Genomic DNA, 14,518 nt, shown 5'->3' with positions numbered 1-14,518 from the left:
GCTGACTTCTCCTGGTGCAGAAATCCCTCCCAGAACATCTGTCTCCATGTTCTTGGAGGCCTGGGTCCCACATCAGCATCATCTCTGGCTTCTCCCTCTCCCCCGACCTGTATAGCTGGTCCGTGGCAGATTCCGCCAATGCCTCCCGCATGATAGCTGCCCTCTCCATAACTACTGCTTTGCCTGGTTCCAGTCTTCATTGCCTCCTCACCTGTATACTCCCATAGCTCTTCCTCCCACTGCCACATCCTACTCGATGCTCATGTGCTCTTGCCCCAAGCATATGGGGCTCGAAGGGAAGGCAAAGAAGGCCAGTGGCCTAGTGGGGTTCAGTCCCTCGGGGCTGTTTGAGACCCTCATATTATCACCATCTAGGTGTTGGAACTAAGACCAATGATTAGAAACGAGAGGGAACCAGATCGAACTGAATATCCGTTAGAATCATCCAACGGTGGAATCGGGGTCTTTGTAAGGTAGGAAGTACCACGTCTCTAGAGGTGGAGATGCTATGAACACAAAGAGAAAACAGAAGGAGGTGCAGGTGTAGAGGACACATGAATGCCATTTTAGACCTATTGAGTTGGAGGTTGTGGCAAAACATTTATATGTTAATATCTTTAAAATCAAGAACTGAAATTCTTCATACAAGTTAGAGCTAGAGATGGAAATCTGGGAGCCATCCACACCGAGACAATGACTGAAATCATTAATATGGATAAGATTGCTCAAGGAGAAGAGAGAAGAGGGCCAAGAGCTGAGTTTTAGAGAACACTCACTCACACACACACACACCCTGGCGTATCAGACACTGCTGAAACATCAGAGAAGGAAAGAGAAGAGGCCATTGGATTTGGGACAGGTGTTATGCCTGTATAACCACCTCAGTCAGCCACCTAGCCCTTGAGATTAAGATTAAATGAGAAAAGGTATGCAAAGGGCTTTGTGTAATGCTTGACACATAGGAGATAGTCATTGAGTGATAGTTATTATAACCACTACTATTTGATATGAAGAAAGGAAGTGATATATACAGTCCGTAGTGGGTGGGGTGGGGGAATAATAGAGGAACAGAAACAGCTGGAAAGTCCTGATCTCTAGCGTATTTACTTCCTGATGAGTTTTGGCTTGTTTCTGTCTGATGAACCTATGCTCATGGTTGCTGCATGGATCCTAGTGAACGTGCCTGCATATGTATATGCGTGCATACAGTGATTCCCCAGTATGAGACAGCATGTGGGCAGTGGCAAGGCCAACATTGTCTTCCTCACTTGGCTTCCTTGCCAGGGTTCTCTGGCTTCTTCTGGAAGGATGAGTGCCAAAGTTGAAGAACGAGAGTTCTATTTCCAAAGCAATTAAACTCTTGGCAGAGAAGGTCAGTAAGCGTGCCCGCTGGTGTAAACTGGGTTGGGGGGCTCATACGACTCCTTATTGTTCCTCTGGGCCTCTGAATAGCTGTTCAGAATAGAACAGTGACCCACCCAGCCTGATACCACAGCAACATGCCCCTTTGACAGATTATTTAAGAAATTATTGAAGAGAATTTTTAAACTGTTACTTTAACAAAAGGGAGGTCAGAGCCTTTTATATAGCAGGTGGGTACCTTTTTATAACCTGCTGTGTAGGTTTTCGTTTCTTTATATAGCTCAGCTACAGGTGCCTGAACACATCATGTAACTATGAGCAATGAGTCTTGGGCTGAAGTTTTGCTGTCAGTGAAATGTGATGAACTCTTCCTGTTGCCAGGTTCTTCTTTAGAAATCTCTTCCATTTGCACGGGCTGACATCATAAGTAGTGTGTAAAAGACATAAGTATATTCCACCTGATGAAATCAGAGCTGCTCCCCTATATTTGCATTTGGCCTTATTGGAATTCCTTGAATTTCAAGTTGTGACCTTCTCGTGTGGTAACTGGCAGGGCGTGAGCAGCCATCTTGGCAGACACACAGAACCTTCTAAGACAGAGGACAAAGGGATCATTCATCCATTATTAATTGATGTTACTCTTTTCAGCAGACCAAACATGATTCTACTGTCCAACTGCCAAAATCGTTCCAGACCCAAAAAAGAAGTCATTCCTTCACAAAAACTTATTATTTATCTAACTTAACAAATGTTCCCTTTAGTTTTTCAGCTACTTTTAGGGGGACTGATCACCTATATATTGGTATATACCAACCAGTATATACTTTTTATGAACTCCCATCCTTTTTAGTGTTACTGTGACTAACTGCAAAAAGTGGTGTTATTCTGAGTGCCAAGGTTTGCAAAAAGCAAAAGCGAACCCCGAAAACCATGATGTGTGATCCGCAGGATGTGATTGCAAGCTAAGAACTGAGTGTCTCCCAAGGTGCCCCCTTGGTGTCCCACAGTTACTATTGGAAGGTTGACTCTTTTTCCCCCTTTGACCTCTCTTCCCCTTCACTCATGTCCCTGTGATTTGTAGGTATCCAACTGGTTTGGCAACAAACGAATCAGGTACAAGAAGAATATTGGCAAGTTTCAGGAAGAAGCCAACCTCTATGCCGCAAAGACAGCCGTGACGGCCGCGCATGCGGTAGCCGCCGCAGTGCAGAACAACCAGACCAATTCGCCCACCACGCCAAATTCTGGTGCGTACTGGCCACTCGCTCCCTGCTCGGCTCAGGCAGCCTTGTGCCACAAAACCCGGTCCCACAGGCCAGGACGCAGGAGCCAGACTGAGAACCCAGTGGAGTTATAAAGGAAGATTTATATTAAAACGAGGGCTTATTCCAGGGCCTGGATGGCCAGAGTCCGTAAACCCACTCTTCATAATGAGTGCTACTCACTACCTGTAGATTCAGGAGCCTTTATTTACACTTCATAGTGGTTGTTAATTCAGCAAGTATGCCAAGCGCTATCACTAATAATTACTTTAACTATATTGTTCCAGCTATCATTTTAAGGTCCATAGTAGTCTGTCAAAGAATGAAGGAAATAGCAGAAGTGGGAAGGTGACCTGTTGCTGTGCGTAATGAAGCTAGAAAGCTGGGGTACAGCAGTGCTTTCTACCTAATGTGGCTGTAGACTCCAGTCTGCTGTCCTTCTTGGCATTTCTTTAGCGCCTGTGCGGACTCGGTAGGTGGTTAGCCGTGAGGGGTGTGGTACCTAACACGTGGGTGCAGTATCTGCAATACTGTGGTGCATTTGGGCCACATTTTATGCGACATTTGTGATGGAGTTAGGAACTAAACATCTAAAATGACAGGGACCTTGAGTAACCGTGAACGATGTGCAGCTAGTCCAGGCACATGGACTCAGGAAGCAATTCAAGGCACTTTCTAAGGGGATCTTTTACATAGATCTTTAGAAGTTCAGAAAGTGAGGGATTTTTGTTTCTTTGTTTTGTTGTCTTTCTCCCCTCCCCAGCTCTCCCCCATCGCCTCCCTTGCCCGGGACCCCTCACTCCCTGTTCTTTTTAATGAAACACGAACTGATGAAAGTTAGGTAGAAGGTATGGCTAAGAAAGAGCTTCAGAAAAATGTTTATTCCCCACAGAGTTGCCACCATGGCAGTTAATGACAGTGAAGAGCTCATTTAATGACCAAGTCCTAGAGAGAAATGCAGACCAGGGGGTGGCTCCAGGCCAGCTGCTGGGTGTTTTTCTGTTTACTTTGATCTCCTCTTTGTTTCTTATTTGGGCTTCCCCATTGGTAGGACTTTCCTAGCTGCAAAATGAATCACAGGACCTACGTCTTTGGAGTTACTCTCCATCTTCTTAGATCTGGAAATGCTTTATGTTGTACACAACCTTTCCCTTCTGCACCTTTTCTCCTCTCCCTGCCTCTAGGTCTTTGAGGATTATGTGTGTAGCTCTCTGTTATTCAGCTACTTAACTCTTTCCTTTCCAGGTTCTTCTGGTTCTTTTAACCTCCCAAATTCTGGGGACATGTTCATGAACATGCAGAGTCTGAATGGGGATTCTTACCAAGGGTCCCAAGTCGGAGCCAATGTGCAATCACAGGTAGGAGAAATGCCCCAACCGGGGCCTTTCTGGCAGGGTAGGGTTTGGGCTCAAAACTCCATACTCTTACCCCATGGAAGTGGTCTGCACATCCATGCAGAACCTGTGCTGGGTGCTTCCAAATGTGACCCATCTGCCCCACCATTTAATTTAATGAGAAGTCAAGTGAACAGTGACTTTTGATGATTCAAACCTGATAAACTTTGTGAATGCATTCGGCTCTGGCTTGAGCTCATGGAGAGGGTTGGGTGCATCTTACTTTTATAACAATAGCAACAACAACAAATTGTGTGTGCTAGTGTATGTATGGTTTAAAAACATATTACTATTTCATTTATGAAATTTTAAAAGTCAGAATTAAAAAAAAACCTGAGTTCTTAAAGTATATTTTCTCATCCTCTTAATTGAGAGCAACTACTTGTGTTTATGTGTTTAGGGGTGTGTATGTGTGTGTGTGTCTGTGTGTGTGTGAGAGAGAGAGAGAGAGATCGATCCAGTATACATATTTATAAGTAGTTTTCACCCACAGCCACACACATTTTGTTCATGTAGATGGAAAGTTTGCATTGCCATGAAGATGTTACTGTTGGGCTGGCATGAAAAACAAAGATGTGTGAGTTTAAATATGCAAAGAATTGTTGAAATTCTGCCAGTCACATTTGATTGATAAATTTGTCTCATTGAAGATGCTAAACCCTTGTGGCACACATAATTCAAATTGTTTCCTTTTGTAAATGATGATGTTTTAATAGATTTAGGATGATGAATTTTGTTTCGTCTCACTTCTAGGTGGATACCCTCCGTCATGTTATCAATCAGACGGGAGGCTACAGTGATGGCCTTGGAGGAAACTCACTGTACAGTCCACATAACTTAAATGTGAGTACCCTGGGGAACCAGATTCGAAGAGCTGTAGGAACAGCATCAGGTAAACAGTGACTAATAAATAAACGAATGGCCATTTGACTTGGCTTCTCAGCTTGTTGGCAGGTGGGGAAGGCAGCATTTTTACTGCACTTTCATTTTATGAACCTAAACACTTGATGTTACCCAGATGCCCTTAGAAGTCCTCACAGATGCCCAGAGTGGCTGGCATGCTGTCGGTAATAGGGACTCAAATGTCAGCCTTTTAAGATGCCATCTCCTACTGGTTGTGCTGTGTTCCAGGGAGATGGTAAAAAGCAGGTCATTTATCTTAGAATCAAGCAGTAGGAAACATTCCCAAACACAGCCCAAGTGAAGGGGACAACCTTGGAGGGCCCCAGACAGATCAACAGACCAAACTAAACAAAGAATTCTGTTCCTAAGAGCAATCTGGCTGCATTGTCCATGTGGGATGCAAAACATGTTCAGCACTTTTAGTGGCCTCTCAATTTTCTTTTTAATTATGGAGGAAATCATTTTAGCTTGTGTAACCAATTCACCAAAACTTTACTTTTACCCCACACTGACATGGCTGGACAATGGCAGAACGCACAGGTCTGGAAAGGGAGCTGGGGCGGGTGGAGCGGGGGGTCGGGTCATCAGGGTCGAGCTGGGGAGGGCAGCGGTGGACAGGATCTGGGGTTCCAGACGTAGGAGGAAATGAACTGCCCAAAGCGTGGTGGTGGAGTCAGGAGGAAAGTGGGCAAAATCCTCCCATTTTAGGGCCTTGGCTTGCTGTGAGAGTAAATATTAATGATTGAAAAAGTGATTGAGGATGTTCAATTGTAAAGGGAAGAAAGGACCATTAAATACTCAAATCTTTTACATTTGAAATGTCAAATCTTTCTTTTGGGGTTTATAAATAACTCATAATAACCCACAACAAACCATATAAAAAGCCTTTTAGTTGCATTTCTCCTTTTTCATTTAAGTGTTTTGAAATGCTTCAGAGAATGTGCGATATCCTTATCAACATGATAAAATATGAAACTGTGATTGCCTGCAGCATTTTACAGACATGAATTCCATCTTCACTGATGAGGCTTGATAAGGCGCTGTTGTATAATACAGTGCATAATCTCAAACCACCAGAGGAAGGATTAATTTATTTTGAAAAAAAGAATGCTTGCTGACAACCTCTCCTCCAGCTGCCACGCTGGGTAAAAATATTGTACATTTGTTGTTTATAAATTCGGATAAAAGAGGAATGATGTTTACTTCAGATGGAATATCTTTAGACTTGTATCTGTGTAAGAGTTTTTCTTTTTCTAAGTAGATTTTCATACCTGAGGGGTAAAAACAGCTTACCGTTTAGATAGAGAAGAGTATGCCTTAGAGCTCCACTAGCACACGTGAGCATATCACCGTCCAGCCTGCACAACCGAGGCTTTGGAAATGCATCGCCATGGCGTTATCTTTCTCCCAGCCAGAATTTGATACACCTCAAGCCTGGAAAATCCTTTTCCCTTGGCTCGGCTCTGGTCATCTCTGCCGGGTCATTTGGCACCCCCCTCCCCTCCCTTTCTTTTGGTCCTAGAGGGAGGAAAGGTGCCGTCCAGGCAGCACGGAGCAGTCAATCAGAAGACAGGGCACTCTCCAAGAACAGTGACCATGGGAGAAAGGGACAAGCCCACCAAGCACAAAGCTCACCCAATAGCTGTATCCGGGCTGGGACTCAAGGCGGAGTTCCCACGGCCCTAGGGGCACAGGCCTCCGAGAAGACATGTTAAATGGATTCACAGAAGAAGTCGCGGATGGAGGTGAAGGAGACAGGGGGACCTCGCGCCCCACCCCAACACTGTTGTGGGGACAGCGTAGCAGGAGGCTGGTCTGAGCCGCAAGCACCGGGTGTCAGCCAGCTCCCCCTCGCCTCCTCTCCAGAAAGGCCCGCCCCGTCACTTCCACTCAGTGTTCCCCAACTCACAAGCCCAGCACCTCCCTCTTCTTGACTGACATAAAAATATGTAGCGACAAGCTGTCTGCCACAGCAGAAATCTGATCAGACATTGATTTCAGCAATTGCCTCTATGGGCCGAGACATAAAGCGAATTTGTTTCTGAGCACTGTTACTGCCGAGGCAGGTCTGAGGCAGGAAGGGCCAGCGGCGTGTGAAGAGCGGTGGCAACATCCCAGATAGGAGCTCCAGTTAGCGGTAATTGGAGTACAGATTTGAATAGCGTGCCTCTCCACAGTTCATGCATTTTCATTCCGGAAGATGCTATTTGGAGGGAAATTCTGGCCTTCATTTTCCAAGGGTTACAGTAGCAGGCTGCCAGGCGTGTGTGGATAGAGGGTGGGCAGCTTCTTCTCTATGGAAATGAGGATTAAGCCGGGCTGAAGTTTATACTTCGTGGAGCCCAAGGTCTGGCTGAGGCATCGCATTGAGCTTCTCCACTGCTCCCTTCTTAAAAGATTTCTTTCTGAGTCACTTTATTTTTACAGCAAATCAAAGGCCAAGCCGCGTGCCAGCTTGAGGCTCACTGAAGGCCTCCTTCAGCGAGCTGATTTATTGCCAAGACTTTACTTGGTGGGATGGATTTGTTTTACATGCATTTAATCCCACTTTAACACATGCTTCAAACTCCTGCCAAAGTGGGTTTAGAAAATACATTTTGCTAATGTAGCTTTGCTCTCACGTTGTCAGCTGGGTATTTTAAATTGGGGAGTAGAATTAATATGGAGACGTGCACCCGTTGAACTGTGTTTCTCCTTTCAGGCTAATGGAGGCTGGCAGGACGCAACAACTCCATCTTCTGTGACTTCGCCTACAGAAGGCCCAGGAAGCGTGCACTCTGATACCTCTAACTAATCTCTGGCAACACTTTTCCCTGAGCTGACATGCCTTGATAAGTGCATTCAGAGCAATAGGAGGAAAAGGAAAGCGTTTTTGTAGCCCACCATCTACAGCTTTACTGTAAAACCTTGTCTTATTAGAGAACTTGGTAAATCAGTTTTTTAAGGAATCATAATCATTTGTATTTATACTTAAAAACACACAATGTTAAAAAAGCACTTTATCCAATTAGGCCAAGATTTAACATTGTTGACAGTCCTGTAGCTATTTTATCATAATTTATTATCAATATTTTACATTAATGGTCTCACAGTTGCCAATTACTTGGCCTTAAGGGTAAAAAGTACAATGTATGCTAAACCTCAATCGTTAGAGCAGATGCAAAGATTCACCTCACCTAAATTGAATTTCTTGCATATTTCCATCGCAGACTTTGATTGTCTTTCTTTCATATCGCTAATGGGGTTGGAATAAAGGAGCTGTTTGGCTATCTCTGTTAACGATGGTTTGTTTAAGAATCTTCCTGGTCACGTTTGTGTTTCGATCTCTTATGTTATAATTAGATCAGAGACTGGTAGCATCTTTTCTCTCTCTGAGTCCAGAGTCTGCTCGGTAATTAAATTATGGATCCAGATTGTTCTGAGAGATGAAGAATACTTGCTGCTGATAGAGGTGAACACGAGATCCATTTGGGGTTGTACGGTGTGCGCTGGGTGCTGCACGGGCTTGTCAAGGTTTGCTACGTCCTCTGGGCATCCACAGGGGCCCTGATCTCTGGAGTGTTGTACATAGTGTAGCAAAAGAGTATTTATACATCTCACCAATCAAAACACAGCTTTATTACCTCATGCGAACTCATACAAACCAATAGAATTTCAACATGTTCTGTAGCTTAGAGTGCTCACTTACTACCTCTGAACAATACTCACGCTGTAGTTTGTCTCTTTCTTACCTTTTTGCATCTTGTAATTAACTCTTTGTTTCCCTTCATAAAATGTAATGTACATTGTAATCTTTTAAAAGAAAAAAAAATAAGGGTTGCCTTTGCAACTTTTAAAAAACCGAGAGTGGAAACATTGGGTCTTCAATGAACACAGGATCAGTAGAACTGTTGTAAATACTGAGAAAGCATTTTGAATGTTCTTCATCTTGTTACTAATCCATGCAAAAAAGAAAAAAAGAAAAAAAAGCGGCGCCGATTGTGATGCATTCAGAGTCCAGTATTCGGTACTGTATATTTCACCCTGTGCGCTGGGGCCCCCTTTCCTTCCTCTCTTTTTGTATTGTATGCGATTCTGAAACTGATTGAGTCATGAAAATAATTTGTGGCGGTGATTCTAATGTATTAAAAATGTTTCGTGTTCCTTTCTAACTGGATTACACCCTGGATTGAAAAAGTCTTCCTCGTGGTAGCTCTATGTAGTTTCAAACATGAATAAACTTTTTGCTTTCATGATTAAATGTTGCAATGTCTTAACTCTGCTACCACGGGAACCCGCCAGGGCAGGCAGCGCAGGAAAGCCTGCCCGGAAGCAGGCCGGGGCGTGTCAAAGTGGGACCGTCACAGAGGAACTTGGAAATGACAGGGAAGCAGGTGATGGAGGAAGAGTCCCTACCGACGGACTGCTTTCTCTGTGCGCGATCCTGGCCAGCTCCTGGACCGTTGCTACATGTCCTCTCTTGATCCCCGTGTTCTAAGAACTCCACAAGGAAGGTATTACCCCGCTGGCAGACATTAGGAAAGTAAAGCTCATGAAAGTTAAGCGAATGCCACAAGGTCACAGAGTTGGGACAACAAGGGGCCACACTTTGAACCCGGGTCTCTCTGCCCCAGGAGCTCACACTCTCCTGATCTGATGATGCCTCTGGCACTTGTTAGATGGAAAGACCCTTTTGTCATTTATTGAAAGAATAACCAGTCTTGTCACCTTCACTTCGTTTCAGGGCTTAGGGAGAGATACATTGTTTTTGTTTTATTAAAATAGCTAGGAGTCCCATATGTTTACATACACCTTTGTCGTGAATACCTAAATCTATACAACAGAAGTGGATAGCAGGTAGTTGGCCTGTTTACTATATCTCAAGGAAATTGACTCAGGAAATCAGATTAATGTTAATCAGTTGCAGCAAATTGTCTATGATAAATACAACTTTCTCTATTTTGGTTGGTAGAGCCAGGCAAAACAAGGTCTAGGGCCACCATTCCCATTAATCTTGAGGTGGTTATACCGTGAGAGTAAACTTTATAAAATAGATTGCCCTCCAAAGCTGTCCTCCCTCATGTGGGCTCTCAGCCTGTCTGTAGGAATCTCTCCCGTGGCTAAGTAGTTATTTGCATGATTCAATTAGCTTATGGGTCAGCCTTTCTTATCTTTGTACATAAAACAATCTCTATGCTATGTGGTTTTGCAAAAATATCCTGTGGAAACCTGACATGTGTGCACACAAATACATCTTCTTTGATATCCAGAAACACACACTTCCTAAGAAGCATCTCAGCTTTTATGTCAGGCCAGTCTGGTATGGTTGAGAGGTACATACCAGTGCTTGTTGGAGATTCTCGAGCAGACGAGCAACCCTTGAAGGAAATAGGTGAGCCTGAGGCTTTATTCTGGGGGGGGCCTAAATTAAGATGCCAGTCTCTTTCCTATGTGCTGGGTGAGGAGCACTCACATGTTTCCCTTCTTTGCTCTTCATGCCTTCGTAGGGGGGCAGAAACATCTTCATAGGGAAGGAAATGGGCATGGCATGGGCCCTGGGTTTCTTATGTTTCACTCCAAATTGGGTGAAATATATTCATCTAATGGATTTTCATCAGGTAACCTTTTCTTGGTCAAGCAATGGATTAGGGGTTGGACCCAGAGATGAATGAAATCAGGCACTCGCCCTTGAGAAGCCAAGATCCTGGGCCTGGGCCTTGTTCAGATAGCAAACGCTCATGCGGGTATTGGAAAGGTTGGTAGGTTTCTGAACCCCAAGAGTGGAGAAATGAGGATCCCACAACCTGATTATTGACAAGATCAAAGAACATAACAGCAGTCAATTGAAGAAAATCACACCCAATCACAGGCTAAGGGGCCTGTCCATGCATATAATACAGTAAGGTGCCCACGAGCACAGGTGTGCTCAGGTGAGAATACATGTATGTTCAAGAGTTTCTGGAGCCTAAATGCCTGAGCAGCTAATGCTGGACAGGGATCAGCCTTGTGCACAGCGGCGCATGAGCCGTGTGGCCTTGCAAACAAAGTTAGAGCTTCCCTGTAACCCCAGACTGAGCAGCGGCCTGTGCCATTCCCTGGCCAGAAGTGGGGGCGGGAGAGCAGTGTTCTAGAGGAGGGCCCTTCTGGTGTGGACGAGTCTCCCACGTAGAGACTGTTTTAGGCGTGAAAGATGTGTCGGTGCCATGAGCCCGGGGCCCTCGCTGGGCTGACAGCTGCAGTTTATCTAGCACCTCCTGCAGACCGGCCCTTGGCCAGGTGCTTTCTGTATAGTATCCCATTTAATGCCCACAGAGCCCCACGTGCCAGGCAATCTGAGGCTCCACGAGGTACCACCACCTGTCCACGATCTCCCACAGAGCTGGAGGTGGCCCTGTGAGAGCCCCACGTGACCCCTCCCAGCAGCCACTTGCAGCGGGACAGAGAGAGGCTCCTGTGAACCTGGGCCACCAGCCTCTGGGGGGAGGTCCCTTCTCGGGGACAAGGTGAGTCATCTACCTCCACCCGTCAGAGCTTGCAACTCTCCCACCTGTGCCTCCATTGCCCAGGCCACTTGAGTATGTGTGTCCTGCGGTGTGTACAAGATGTGTGTCACAGGCTCTAGGTGGTCCTATCTATGGACCACAGGGTTGGGCACGAGGGACAGGAAGAGCCACATACTGGGGCTCAGCTGGGCCTGGCACCATAACTAATGGAGGCAAGTAGACCCGGGAGGGCAGCCGTCATGATGAATGAGAAGTGCTGAGCACGGGGCCTGGGGCATGTGTCCCGCACGTTCTTCTGTTACCGGCAGAGTCCCACCTGTGCCCCGTGGGTGCGTGCAGGTCCCAGGCACTGTCCAGCTTAGCTCCAGCCCCTGGCTGCTTAGCCCACGGCCCACACAGCCAGTCGGGGTGAGCAGGTCTCCAACCCCACTCTGGGTCTGCCTCCCACCAACTGTGTGACCTCGGACGAGGGACGTCACCTTTTGAGTCCGAGTTTCCTTGTTCTCTCTTCTTGGAACATTGTTCCCGTACCCTGTCTCCCTGATGGAGGCCCATCCTTTAAGGCTGAACCCAGACCACTGTGCCCTCTGACAGAGCCAGGCTCCAGGCTCGGCATCCCCTACTGGATGTCCAGGCAGGGACCTCAGGAAGAGAGGGTTAGGAGGACGGGGGGTGGGGGTGCGCAGCTTCAGGGAAGGGTGGACCAGGCAAGGGACAAGCATGTGCAGAGACCAGGGGGCACGGCGAGCAAAGCTGTCAGAGAAGCGACGAGAAGGCTTGCTCTCTTGCTCCCCAGGCTCGCTCTCCCAACCCTCACAGCAGCCTTGTGAGCAAGCCCGGCTATCACCTCCACTTTGTAGAAAAGGAATCTGAAGCCACTCGGCCAAAGACACACACAGCTGGAACACCAGTCTGGGTGTGCCTCAAACCAAAAGTCACATTTTTAGCCCTTTGTGCCTGGCTGTCTTATCAAAGTGTCTCTTTCTGATGCAATGGACGGTCACCGTTGGTGAGCCTGACTTGGGAACTGAGCAGAGACGGAGACAGGTGCCACCACCACCCCCCATCAGAGCCATGGGCTCCTGTCCCCCTGGGGTCCCAGGGACACCTTCAGGAAGACTGCTGCGTCCACAAGCACCTCAGGACAACAAATGGCCAGCACTTCATCCCCGCTGGGCCTGGCGACCCAGCCCCATGGACAATCCAACCCAACCAACCATCTCTCAGCTCCGAGAAGTCAGCTGTCTCCCGACTCAGCCTATATGCACGGAGCCTGCTTCCAGCTGCGCCCCACCAAGTGCACACTGGGAACCACACCTCACAGCAGTGGCTACTGGCCCCATCACAGAGACAGAAATGGGTGCCCGGGGCTTCAGCGTGGCCCCATGGCTAGGAAAGCACCATGGCTTAGCACCCATGCATGCGGGCTCTGAGTCAAACTGCCTGGGGTAGAGTCCAGCTCTGCCTCATACCGGCTGTGTGTCCTTGGGCAAGTCGTGTAACCTCCCTGCGCCTCAGTTTCCTTAGCTGTCAAGCACCTGCCTCCCAGCATTGTCGGGAGGATGGAGCAAGGTGGTGCAGCGAAGCGCCCTGCGTGTAGCTGGAACCGTGGCCAGCTCTTCTTCCTTATTCTGTTCTGTGATTTGCACTCACATTCCAGCCAGTGTCCGCCTTCACTCACTGTTGATAAAAACCAGGTCTTCTGAGACCCGGCTTCATTCATTTCCTTCAAGGCAGCATGTTGTAGTATGAAGAGCTAGGGCCCCGGAGTCAGGCTGAGTCCTGCCACTTACCTGCTGTGTGTCTGCGGACACGTCACCTCCTCACTCTACTCTGTGGCCTCAGTTTCCTCACCTGTAAAATGGGGAGATGTTGTTCCTACCTTCCTCCTAGGGCCGTCATAAAGATTAATGAGCTGATGCATGCATGGCCCTTGGGATGGAGTGGCTTCTCTTCCTTTTATTGTTACTGTTAGACAGTGCCCCAGATCAGAAGGGGACACCAGTCTCTGGCCCTTCTAGTTGGAATGATTACTTCCGGTCAGCAGAGGGGTCATCGGGGGGGTGTCAGCTGCCACGTGGGGTCCCTAGGAGTGGCCCGGCCTCTTCAACGCACCCCCTCTGGCCGGCTCACCCCCTTCGGCCCTCAAGGCTGGACGGAGGCCTTGGCCTCACCCCTCACCACCATCTCAGGAGATAATAAAAGGCTGATTCCTTTTTCCTGGTAAAATTTCAGCAGAAAGTATACGCATCATTAAATATGGAAATCCAGAATTTTATTAGCAATCTGCTAGATCTGAACTGACGCCAATTAAACAAAAAAGATATCATTTATAAAAAGGCAGAGTTCAACTTGTATTAAATATGAAATGCAATTTTCTCCTGGTTTTGATTTATTACTGGTGGTCCATTGTTCAAAGAAGCATGTTATATTTCAATAGAGAAATATTGTTTATTCATTAATATTTTAAAACGGGCTTATTGCTGTGCATGGCTCTCACCGAATGAAACTTATGATTTAAAACATGAATTAATAAACACATTTGAAAGTGTTAGACGAGATCACAACCTCTCATTTTTCATTTTCCTGGGAGCATATTAAATTTTTATAATTCTGCATCTACAGTTTTTTCTTTTAAATAAAGATGCAGATTCCGAATTACTCTGCTAATTTCAGGTAACCAGGAGCAGAAAAGCAATATCGTGGGGACCTGTGTCAGGATCAGAGAATCCCAAGAAGATGCTCAGGTTTATTTTTGTAATATTCATAAATCAAAATAAATGAGCTTTGTGTGGGAGGCAGTGTTCATGTGCGTTAGGATGCTGGCTGGAGCGGGCCCAGGCATTGGGACTATGAGTGTGTGTGTGTGCAGATGGATGTTTAGCGTATCAGTGTTCATGGTCATGCACACGTATGATTGTGTGTGTCTGTCAAAACCCATGTGCATCAGCCTAGATGCTTGAGTTCGTGCAGTCTGACTGTATCCCAATTGTTTGGTTTGATGGTCAACCATTATTTATTGAGCACCTACTATGTGCCGGACACTGTGCTGGTTACTGAGGGTGAGCTGGTTACGGGGTGGTCTCCCTGCCCTCCTCCCTCTACATGACTGCCT

General features: G+C 46.6%; 1 protein-coding gene across 2 annotated transcripts in view; it reads left to right on the top strand.

The window, feature by feature from the left end:
* Positions 1-9,163, top strand: part of PBX3 (PBX homeobox 3) — a 205,965-nt gene extending 196,802 nt beyond the window's left edge. The window contains exons 6-9 of one of the 2 annotated variants that reach the window (XM_027616686.1): positions 2,444-2,609; positions 3,870-3,982; positions 4,772-4,861; positions 7,623-9,163. In XM_027616686.1, coding sequence (XP_027472487.1) covers positions 2,444-2,609; positions 3,870-3,982; positions 4,772-4,861; positions 7,623-7,715 — 462 coding nt within the window. In that variant the 3' untranslated portion in view covers positions 7,716-9,163. The remainder of the gene's footprint in view (positions 1-2,443; positions 2,610-3,869; positions 3,983-4,771; positions 4,862-7,622) is intronic. The other variant, XM_027616687.1, reaches the window with a different exon arrangement.
* The last annotated feature ends 5,355 nt before the right edge of the window (positions 9,164-14,518 follow it).

This window comes from Zalophus californianus, chromosome 13 (genome assembly GCF_009762305.2).
Source record: "Zalophus californianus isolate mZalCal1 chromosome 13, mZalCal1.pri.v2, whole genome shotgun sequence".
Taxonomy (NCBI): Eukaryota; Metazoa; Chordata; class Mammalia; order Carnivora; family Otariidae; genus Zalophus; species Zalophus californianus.
The sequence above is the reverse complement of the archived record's forward strand: the minus strand, read 5'-3'. Positions and strand labels throughout refer to the sequence as shown.